Source organism: Diadema setosum, chromosome 6, assembly GCF_964275005.1.
Source record: "Diadema setosum chromosome 6, eeDiaSeto1, whole genome shotgun sequence".
Lineage (NCBI taxonomy): Eukaryota > Metazoa > Echinodermata > Echinoidea > Diadematoida > Diadematidae > Diadema > Diadema setosum.
The window spans coordinates 12,153,111-12,165,349 of record NC_092690.1 but is presented as its reverse complement, the minus strand read 5'-3'; the positions used below and the strand labels follow the sequence as shown (position 1 = coordinate 12,165,349).

The 12,239-nt window shown below is 37.0% G+C and overlaps 1 protein-coding gene across 1 annotated transcript; it reads left to right on the top strand.

The window, feature by feature from the left end:
- The first annotated feature begins 430 nt into the window (after window positions 1–430).
- On the top strand, window positions 431–7,023 carry LOC140229531 (L-asparaginase-like). The gene is made up of 7 exons (XM_072309780.1): window positions 431–506; window positions 1,082–1,187; window positions 1,938–2,271; window positions 2,756–2,882; window positions 3,688–3,800; window positions 4,901–5,086; window positions 6,826–7,023. Exons 1-7 carry the CDS (start codon window positions 431–433, stop codon window positions 7,021–7,023), a joined length of 1,140 nt encoding a protein of 379 aa, XP_072165881.1.
- Window positions 7,024–12,239: the final 5,216 nt, after the last annotated feature.

The following is a 12,239-nucleotide window of genomic DNA, read 5'->3' as shown; positions in this document are numbered from 1 at the left end:
CTTGTAGGTGTTAAAGCAAGAGACGGAACCAGTCACTGACAAGTAAAGTTTTTATTTGAAATGTTCGGTTTTTGAAAGAGAGAGAGAGAGAGAGTGTGTATGTGTGTGTGTGTGTGTGTGTGTGTGTGTGTGTGTGTTTGTGTGTGTGTATGTGTGTCTGTGTTGGTGTTACCAACTTTCCTAATTGACGTACATCTCAGCAGCAATCGTTAAGCATACCGATTTTGAATACTGAGGTGTTGTTTTCATTTTGTTGTTTTATGTGAAAAAAAAAAGAGTAAAAGAGTTTACTTGAGTGCGAGGTATTCAGCAGAGAAAGCACCCTTATTGTATTTCATATGGTATGTATGTTTGACCTTTTTTTTAATTTCTTTTGTACAGCAAATTTACCTGCTATGATTGGAAAGACTGCACAGTGAACACCATAACCATGGAAAACAAAGCAACTCCTAAGATTCTTGTAATCTACACAGGAGGAACTGTTGGCGTTAAGAAAGTGAACAACGGTAAGTCAGCAGGAAACATGCTTTTCCACCTCCCTATTCACCCTTCTTCATGATCTCTGTTTAGCTATGCCACTCTGTATCAAACTGTCGATTCATCAGCTGTTTGATCAGTAATAAGATCCCGTCAAGTAAAAGAATAATGATAACAAAAGTTTGAATCGATTATGCATTAGAATCCCATGTCGGTCTTTGTTCCTAATTAAAGATAATTATGTGCATGGAACAGTGAAAACGTAAACGACATTGCGTTGGGGTAAAATGGAAAGGCGTCTACGCTGAATGAAATCTTCTTTCTAATGTACGTAGATGATTCATTCAAAATACATAGCTATAATATGCATATTCGTGTGTGTCTGCCTTCCTGTACAATAATTTAATGCATGTGATTTCCTACATGAAAAAAGATGGAAAATAAATGTTATACAAACTTGAACTTGAAACTTGTGTGTGCGTGTGTGTGTGTGTGTGTGTGCACGCGCGCGCGCGTGCGTGTATGTGTATATGGGAAATGCAGTTTCACAAAATAATGCATTTGGATAATGAATATTTCTTCTTCATCATATTCATGCCAACAGTCTACATACCTGTGAAAGACTATTTGCCTGACTTCATTAGGAACACGCCGACAGTCTACGGCAGGCAAACGGCCAGCATCCAGAGCCTCAGTACCTTCGATCTCACGTAATTACCTTCATTACGTAAACGAACACATTGGACAGGACCTCAATGTTATTACACAAAAGGCCGATATCATTCGATCTTCAAGACAATAAATGAACTATAACTAATACAAATCTGCACCCATGTATTTGATAAATACTGGACTTCACTTAAGCTAATTATAAAAGTAATCCCATTCCTCCCCCTAATACGCGTACTCTTTCAGAGACATTTCAGCCTACGATAACTATTAAACAATTAGAGTGAAGTAAAATATTCTACTTTGATGTAATGTATTTTGCCGGAAGTAATTGCATCGGTCAAAAGCGTTTATGATTCTTATACTAACACTGAAAGGATGGGATGGTACAAACATAAAACAAAACTTGTCATTAATAGCATATCATTACGTTGTACAAGCATAGTCTTTTGAGTGGGTACCTCCACTTTTTTTCGCAAAATTTATAAATATATCTGTATGAAAAATGCCTAATTTTGTAATGATTATTGACAAATATTATTCTTTACTACCTATATGTATCATTCCTTCAAACGCATGTCGAATCTATATTTTTTTGTACATTCTGTTGAAAGAAGTGAAAATAAAACCTTTGAATTGAATTGAATTGAATTGAATTACCAGAATCTGGTACCATTTAGTACTTGTTTAGCGTAGGATGTCAATGATGTTAACTAACAGTGCCTAGTCAGAGTGTTTTGGAGTCAAAGTCTCCATGCTTAAACCCTTCGCCATGGTGACGGTATCCATAGAAACCGAGAGGGCAGCCACATTCTCTACAGCATTTTGGAGTGGGACACTATCAAGGACTCCAGTAACATCAACGCCGAAGACTGGAAGCACATGGCAAAGGATATCCGACGATACTACACCGTCTTCGATGGGTTTGTGATCCTACACGGAACGGACACGATGACCTACACGGCGTCTGCTCTTTCCTTCATGCTGGATAACCTCGCCAAGCCCGTTGTCATCACGGGCGCGCAGATTCCTATAGCCGAGTTCCGCAGCGATGGGGAGAACAACATGCTAGGCGCCCTTGCCATGGCCAGTACTCGGCACGATGACGGCAGGGTGATTGCTGAAGTAAGGCGATAATGAAAAGTGGTCGTTATCTTTGGTACGGGATACAATAAAGAACATTTTCATTTTAACACCAAATACGAAAAAAAAAACACACCCTCACTATCATGATATAAGTAATATCCACTATTTCTGCAAACAAAGTATTACATTAAGATGATAAAGGAAAACATAAAGATGAACAGTTGTTGCACCACCTGATCATACACTCGGTGAACAGTTGATCTTTTATTTTATTGGTCTTCTGTAATATAAAATTACATCATAATTATCACCCGAAAATCATGGAAATTTTGACATTTACAGTTACGATACTACATTCTCTCCCTCCCCCCCCCCACCCCCATCAAGGCAGCCTATGTTCGCAATAAGTTAGGTATGACATTACATTTTGTATAATCAACGCCCCATCACCCAACAAGGAGAGTATAGGACTTTTTCTTTTCCTCACTCGCATTCAATCCCAGATACGCCCTCTATCTTTCAGGTTTGTATATTTTTCAACAACAAGCTGATCCGTGGCAATAGAAGCATGAAAATGTCCTGCTCCAAACTGGATGCTTTCGACTCCCCGAACTTCAAACCACTCGCCACCTTGGAAGACAACATCGAAGGTGACTCACCGGGCCCTTCAATATAGACCAACGGCATCCCCTTGAGCTTCAATATGGGAGGATGGTGGTTTTGTTTGCACTTAAAAAAAAAAAGAAAAGAAAACAAAAACGTAATGATATTTAGGCCTAATTGAGGAAATGGGGTATGTGAAAATATACATTTTTTTCACTCATGTCATTTTTATTATCTATTTACTCTCATAAATCATTATAGAACTTTTACTACTTTTGAACCTGATTCTTAAATAATGATGTCTTGGGAATAGATCTGTTCAAAGTCTATAAAAATAGTAACACATAATAGTAAAGACTTTGTTCGATCAAATGAAACGAATGCTTTATTAGATTCTAAATTTTAATTCTGCACGCTTTCGTATCATGGTGCTCTTTCATCGTCTATTTTCAACGATGAAGCAGAAGTTTTTGAGCTCAATCAGCTGATCAAGGTCAATTTTGTACTGCAAGACTTACGTCTAACTTTGTTTTGTAAAACTGTTCAATGCATGCTTAGTATAGGCTTCTGTTTGTTTTTAAACTCTTTTATGTGTGAATGGATTTACCCAATCTCATTGTTTGTATTCGTGTCATTGCAAAATATTGTGTGATGTCAAACTAAATTCGAATTAAAAAAAAAAAGAATCAATTGAAAAAAAAAATATATGTCAGAAGGTGAACTCAGACAGTTCATGGAAAATCCAGGCTATTTCAGTAATAAAAAATGGCTTCTTTATAAGCAGCGTCCTTCATCTTCTATTGTTTTATCCCAATGTGACATTAAATTCGTTCATCCCATCATGTTTAATAGTGAACTGGAATGATGTTCGTCAACCTGTTCCTGGTAGAGAGTTCAGTATAAAGGCGAACATGACTGCCAAAGTCACCCTCCTTTGGATGTATCCCACCATCACCCTCGACACGGTGAGTTTGGGGCATTGTTTGGTATAAACACAACCTTCGACACGGTAAGTATGGGGCAACAGTCGGTTTATAACACGACCCTCGGCAGGATGAGTTTGAGGCAAAAGTTCATAACATGTACCATCGACCCGGTGAGTTTGGGGCATTAGATAAATACATGGCACTCGACACGGTTAGTTGCCGGAAATAGATTGTATAATATACAGATTTTCTCCCATGTTCCCCATTAGTAATGTACAAGTAAAATGCATTATTATCATGTCCATAACTTTATCCATGGTACGGTGGTGACTTTCTTAACCCTATTCCCACCGGTGGGGGGGGGGGCATTTTGCCCCCCCCCCCCCGACGTTTCGCGTGATTATTCCGCAACGCGTGATGCTCTCGCCGCGACATTTTATGACTTTTTTCTTTTAAGTATCGCGCAACTTTTGAGACCAAATAATGTGCGGTTTTTGACGATCTTTTTGCGTGTTTTCCTATCGCATGTATCTTGCATTTTATGTGGTGATTGACTATGAAGGGGTCTTTCCTAACAAAACTGGATTTGTGAGTGAATTCTTAGTATGAATAATTGTTTCGTGTGCAAAAGTCGTGTCTCTACAAAAATTTAGCTACTGGTCATTTGAAAGACAAGCACTTATAGATTTACCATAATATTTATACATTAAAGTTTGGCACTTTCTGTTCATCTTTGCTCCTTACATGTTCAGGGTAACTAAAATCCATAAAAGTTACATTGATTTGAAAAAAAAAAAAAACAAAAAAAAAACGTATTCCCAAAGCATGACTGCGTTGCATTCTCAGAATGATGTGGCACACAGAGGGTTTACACCATGGCACATAAACAGTTACAGGTTGTTGATAATCTTTTGACCAAGCTCTGGGACAACCTTGCGCGATAATAAATCAAAGATCCGTACTGTCATTTTCTGTTCATTTCGTGACAGACTGACTCCACCCTTAAATAATCGCAATGGAAGGGTCAATCCAGTCAACGGTTTATTCAACTTCGAAAATGATATAGAATTGATTGTTTAATATTATTTACGTCCCGTATACAACTGAATCGCGGTCTTACATAATTCAACCATGAATAGGTGAGGGCGAATCTCCGTGGTGACATCAAGGGCGTGGTGCTGATGACTTTCGGCGCGGGAAACGTGCCATCAAATCGCCAAGACATCTTGAGCGAGATTCAGAATGCCGTAGAGGGCGGCAAACTAATTGTAAACTGCACCCAGGTTCCTCACGGAAAAGTCGAAGCGTCTTACGAAACGGGAGACGTGAGTGTTGTTTTTAAAGGAAAATGAAATCCTAAAATGCATGTCGATTGAGTGAATGGAGCAATGATATTAGTAAAATACTTAACTGAAAGTTTGAGGAAAATCGGACAATCCGTTCATGACTTTTGCATTTTGGAAGTTTTTTTTTTTATCTATTTTTTTTTCTTTTACTAAACCACTGGATCAGAATACTACCAAAGGTCACAGCATTACCTAATGCATTTCAAAGTAAAGAAATTATAAAGACAATTCATAATTTCACATTTGTACTTTTCTACCATAATTATAATGAAAGAGTGCTAGACTCACATTTTTGCGACAGAAGAGAGAATAATTATTTTTACCCTTAACACATCAGTAACAAGTCCACTGGCAGGGAATGTGTACTTCTAATATGAAATGTTTTTTTTTTTCAGTATTTTCTTAAGATTTTCTTTCATTACCGTAGTACATGATCTGCATTCTTGTGATCCGGTAGTCTTGTCCCAAAATGAAAAATAAAAAAATCACAACTTTTGAGCGGATTGTCCGATATTCCTCAAACTCACTGATGTGTTCTACTAGAGTTGATGCTTTCACTCAATCCACTTACCTGATATTTGGGGTAAATTCCACCTTTCTAATATTAAATAAAGTCAGGAATAGACTAGAGGATTATAGGATAAGATCAGGTAGGAAAATCACCTCCCTGGGTCTGGAGATCGAAAAAACACACACCTGATGTGGTTTCTTCTCAAATGTTATGTTGCCTGAGCGAGGGAGACACTGTAAAACTAAAAGATGAAAATATCTTTCTGCACGAGAGTCATGGAGGCCGATAATGTCTCAAATTATCAAAGTTCTTGATAATACAGTTTGTTTGATGGCGTGTGCATTATCAGTAATAATCAAATTTGGTATAAATCAAAGTTACAAAGATGAACGGTTATTACATTTTCATATGTGCACTGACGTGCTTGTTGTAAGTGTAATCATTTCAAATGATTTTGAATCAAACGTCGAAACAAAAACAAACAAAGATCTATTTTTGCTCTTTTATTCAGTTGTTACGGTACGCAATAATTTTGTTCCGACCTCCATGCAAATACGTGTCTCATCTGAAACCCATAGCACATATTCCATAAAATTTTGAAATATATTTTTGAACTTGAAATTTCTTAGATCATTTTAGTCGCTCACTCTGTGGAAAGAAAAAAAAATGTTAATGCAAATATCACCTACACAATTACGGCATTTATTAGATCCGTCACAAATTAATACAAAAAGGGGATAACCACGTCATTATGACTTACTAAAAGTATATACATGCCGGGTGGGAAAACGGACTTGTCAGTTTCCATCATTTCCTTTATTTTATACTCAAAAGCGGGATTTGTGTGCGCGTGTGCGTGTGTGTGTGTGTGTGTGTGCGCGCGCGCGCATGTTTTCAATTTTCGCTGTAAAATTTTACCCGAAATGTTGTTTTCAATGTACATGATATGGCGTCTCAAAATCTGATTTAATTACATGTTGGTTCTTAAACCATACTCGTATTTTGAAGGAAATGCTTGGAACCCGATTTCAACATCGCACAAAGATCTCTACCTTTATTTCAATGAGATAACGTTTTGAATTTTATATGCATGATAAGAATTCCATAGTTATCGCCACTGCATGTTCTCAGAGGTGAAACACATGCAAGTTTTTCTTCCCCGTTATTAGTTTGCTAATTTGTTTGTTATTCATCTTTGTTTACCAAGGCCGTGCTAAGAGCAGGGGTAATCCCCCTCTCCGATATCACCCCAGAGGCGGCGCTCACCAAACTTAATTACGTCATCTCAAACGTAACAGACATGGATCGCCTACTCACACGTGATCTGCGGGGAGAGATGGCAGAGATGCACAACCAGTATGACATGGAGCAACTTGAAAATCGCGTGCGCAACTTGAACTTTTAGACGAGTCTTGAGTATACTCGGGCAAATGTTTATGGAAAATGCCTGATGTAGCAAAATCAAACCATCCTCCAAGGGTTTAAAATCGTCTTCTACATATCAAATATCCTTATGATGATGAATCCTACTTTTTTTTCACATGATTACTTTCATTTTGCTCGCTGTCTTTTCAGCCATTTTAACTGCACTGGCAACGTGTCAGAGATGAATCATACTATAATTCGAGCAACGTTTGTCTGTCTGTCTGTCTGTTTGTCTGTCCGTTTGTTCCTCTACTCCTCCCGGGTCCTTGGTCCGATCTCCATCAAACTTAGTGGGTGGATGCAGGTTGACCGCGAAATTGCCCTTGAGGGGTTCATTTTTGGAAAGGTCAAGGCCACTGGGGTCAAAGGTCAAATAACTAATCTTCGTCAGCTGCAATAATCAGACACCCGATAGACGGCGCTATATTGATTTCTTACTTTTCTTAACTTGGCTGCATTGGTACATGCGGTGGCACCTCGGTATGACATATTTCCCCCACAAATATTCTCAATGGGGATTTCCCAGGTGTAGGCCTACTTATGCTTCCAGCAAGTCTGGCCAAGATCGGACCTAGGAGTAGCGCAAAAACAGTTATTTGACCTCCGTTGACCCAGTGAACTTGACCATTTCTCGGGGAATCCCCATAGAGGATTTCTGGGCATGATACATGTACTTCATCATAGCCCCCCCCCCCCCCCCCTCTCTATGCCCCACTTCGGCTGATTCAGCACTCTACGGGTACATTGACTAGTTGCTAAAATCCGCAACAATTTGAACTACTTTACCACAGTCCCAGTATACTGTCTATTATTTCCTTCTTGGTTCGTATTGGTCATTATGTATTTCCGTTTCCATTTTGTTTTTTTCCTTCAAGTCTGTTTGTTGGATCTGTAGCAAAGTTAATATGACTTAGGGAGGAGAATGACCTATAAACCCCCCTTCCTTTCTCTCTCTCTCTCTCTACATTACATATATATATATATATATATATATATATATATATAATATATATATATATATCATATGTGACCCTGCACCTCAAAACAAACAAAAAGTCGCCAGACATGAATTTTTAGTTAGGACCATATTTTGAAAGAGCAGACTTTAAGCTTTGAAATGATGTATAACTCAAGCCAAATGGACTCTCCTAACCTATCTAAATATTGGAAAGAAAGCACAAACTCAGGAAAAGTGTGAACTGAGAAAAGAGGCTCTGAAGTACAGTGTCTATTCAAGCGCTTAATCTTTACCAAATCGTGCTGGCTGTGCGATGAATGGGACAAACAAACACGAAGTAAACCACCAGAGTAACAACAATAGGCGTTTTCACATCAGCCCGATAAAAATCCAAGCTCGAGAAATTTTTCGCGATTGCGAGTTAGCGGGCTATTTCATTTCTTATTCACATCAGCCCGAAGAGAATCAGCCCGAATTTTTGTCGAGCTAATTCGACAGCTGAGTATGTGCAAACAGCATATTTAAGTAATGTGTGTGCCCTCTCAAAAATTCCTCGTGATTTGTGTGCAGTTTGCCTCGATTGATCGGGTCACACACGCTAGGCATAAGGGGATGCATCGCGCTAATTTCTCGAGTCGTTTTCTCATTATCAAATAGCGCGCTACTATCCCGCTATTTAAGAAATTTCCCGAGTTGGACTCGAGAAATTTTCTCGATCAGAGCAATACAATTAGCGCGTTAATTTGTGTTCACATTATCAAATAGCGCGCTATTTCGCTATCGGGAAAATTTCCCAAGTCAGAAAAGAGCGCGCTATTTCGAAACATCGGGCTGATGTGAAAACGTCTAATGAAGGGATTATCAGATTGAACTGAAATTAAACATGCCTCATTAGCATATTCTGTCCATAATTAATGCCAACTTTCAAAGCAGTAGCACTATCCTTTCAAAAGTTATTAGAGTTGAAAGTGAAGAGTGTGGACAAGGTTTTCCAGAAATGAAAAAGGGATTCTAAAGACACACCTAATCACACTATTCTACCAAAAAATTCGAGATAAACTGCTAAAAAAAAAAAACACTTTTCTGTCCGTTTTATGATACCAAATCTTAGCATAATGTAAAAGAAGACCCGCTCTTTCAGAAAATATGAAAAAGTTAAATTTGGCTAGGTTGACCCATTTCACTTATTTTCAGTCCTCACGCAAAATCAGTGTGTGCGACTTTATGTTCGTTTTGAGGTGCACCGTCACATATATAATACAATAAGAATTATATGATTATGACCAGCAATGACGAGTCTTGAACATTATCACGCTTATCCTGCTTGTTTTCCAGACATAGATAAAACATACCTCTGAATCATATTAGTGAATTCTTGTGACTTTCTTATTAGTGCGTTCGAGTAAAAGTATTATCGTTACTCTACATTTCGCTGAAAATGGCTCATAGAGTGACGTCTGTCCAATCTTTTTCCCCCTTCACTATGTCTTCACTATGTACTAATAGAGTGTTAACAGTGGACATAGCCAGAAGGTGGAGGGTAAAGATGGTATATTGGAAGGGCTTTCGTACTTTTAGAATTAAAATTCAACGATCAGATGTACATTTTTGGTGGAATCTTAAGATTGTTTTCGTTAAAAAGTTACAAAACAAACAAAAAATGTTGTAGGACTATTCCAATGGCTAAATCGTGGTATATGTCATGGTTGGTACCGCGTTTGTATTTTCTTTATACTCAAATCCATGGAAGTACATAACGAAAGTGAAATCAGTGTTAATGAGTATCATAGTAACATGTGTCAAGGTATGATAGAGAGATGCAAGAAATGTAATTAACAAACACAAGAAATATCCCCTGAAGAATATTTGTTAATTTGCTTGATTATCTAAATTTGTTAAAATATTTTGAAAATATTGTATATTCAAGTCTAAAGTAAAAACGGGATTATCTAAAATCAATTTTAAAAGAGTTCTTTTCACACAATCACTTATACAGACATCATCAATGACAGTCACATTTCATTATGCTAATATTCTAATAATTGGAAATTCCAATCTTATTTTCTGTTAAAATCACGGAGGAGCGGCTCCATTAATCCATCAAGCTCTCGTCTTGTTATGGTCTTCTTCTATCTTTTTTGTCTTTTATCTTTACTCCACTAAGTAAGTTTCACACATAATTATACAAAGACACACATACTCTCTCTCTCTCTCTCTTTCCTCTCTTCCTGCATGACAGGTCTTGGTGTAGGGATTTGTTCAGGATGTTTGTTAAGTTAGCTAAGTTATAGTGTCTTAGTTCCTTTTTGTTTTTACACTTTTTACGTATATCAGTCAATCAATCATATTGTTGTATTACGTGTGGGAGAATGCACCGTATTTAAGCACTGCATTCCTCCCCATTTCTAGCATTTCTCTATACTTACAGCATTTTGTAAATTTATTCTTTATAATTATTATGCTAAAATTTATGTATCCCATTTCTGAAAAAAAAAGAATTATGACCCCGCATCACAAAACCAACCCCAAAAAAAATCGCCAAACATGGAATTCTAGGAAAGGGCAGATTCTGAAAGAGCAGACTCTAAGTTTTTAAATGATGTACAGTATAACTCAATTCAAATAATGGACCCCTTAACCTATCCAAATACTGGAAAGAAAGCACACAATCTGGGAAAGTGTGAACAGAGAAAAGAGGCTCTGAAGTACAGGGTCTATTCAAGCGCTTAATCTTTATCAGGAAGTGCTAGCTATGCGACGAAAGGGACAAAACAAAGGATGTAAACCACCGGAGCAACAGCAATAGATAAGGGATTTTTAGATTAAGCTAAAATTGAACATGTTATATCATCACATTCTGTCCATGATTAATGCCAACTTTTAAAGCAGTAGCATCATCCTTTCAAAAGTTATTAGACTTGAAAGTGAAGAGTGTAGAAAGGATATCAAGAAATGAAAAGGGGCCTCTAAGAAAAACCTTATTAATCAGTTTATGTTTAATTTTAACACAAATGCACTTCCCAGGATCTTTGGTTCAGTGTTGCCACGAAATTAATCTCTTCGCTATTATCCCACCAGGCGATCTAATGAGTTTCATTTTCCCGTTCTGAGAACTTTAGTGGCTCAAAATACATTTATATACACCTACCCTGGCTTCCGGAATTCTGTAAACTGCGATAATAAAAGAAAAAACCTATCATGTAATTTCTTTAAGCGCATGTTAATTTTTTTTTTTAAATTCCCACTGAGATGTATTCATTAGCTGGCTGGTTTTTCCAACCTATAGGGTTCATCGTCAATCATTGAATTCATCATTTTGTAATTTTTACATCATCTTATCTGTTCAAACTTTGCTCAGCTGCTTGAGCTCATAAGCACCTTAATTCCCTTTTACGATCCCGATGTTCAGCTTGTGGGCATTTACTTTCTTTCCTTTCCTTTTTTTTTTTTTTGCTTTCTTTCATTTCTTTCCATTATCCTGCTGTGTTTAATTACTCTCAATGGTATACCTTTCTGTCAAGTCATGTCATGTCGTTGTGTTTCAAACTCAATATTGACTTCGTTGACCAGTTTCACCTTTTTGAATCCTCATGTAAAATCAAGGCTTGCGACTTTTTTTGTATAGATTTTGTGATGCACTGTCGCATATATATGTTTCTGTTGGAAATGGAAAAATTAATAAATGAATGAATGAATGAATGAATGACACACTTTAAATAACGGTATTTGTATATTTACCTACATGTGAATACGACAGTTGATATCATGAGTTGCATTAGAAAGTATGATATCAGAAAATGCCTATATGAAAATATCAAAGGTCATATAATTATATGATGAACTAAAAGTTTATTTAACGTAAATTGGTTTTGAAAATGGCCGAGATATAAAAAAATAAAACAAAAAGGTTCTTTTACGGTGTTAAAGTTGGGGTACACCTTTCATTAGAACCATTTTATTGGGGATTTATCAACCATTTCAAACCAATTTTCATGAAAGAAAACCTTAAATTCCTCTTAGAATTGTATGTTCTTTGATATTTCATATAAGAGGTATAGTCTTCTCGCGAAAATTTAAAACTAAAACACTCAACTCTACCGAAACTATACAATCATCCCATTATCTCTATGTAATTACATATTGTTTGTGCATGCATTAAAAGGGGTATAGCGCTCTTTTCTAGAATAGACCCACAATAGACTGGAGATTTAATTGCTTTTAAATTAATTGAATAGCCA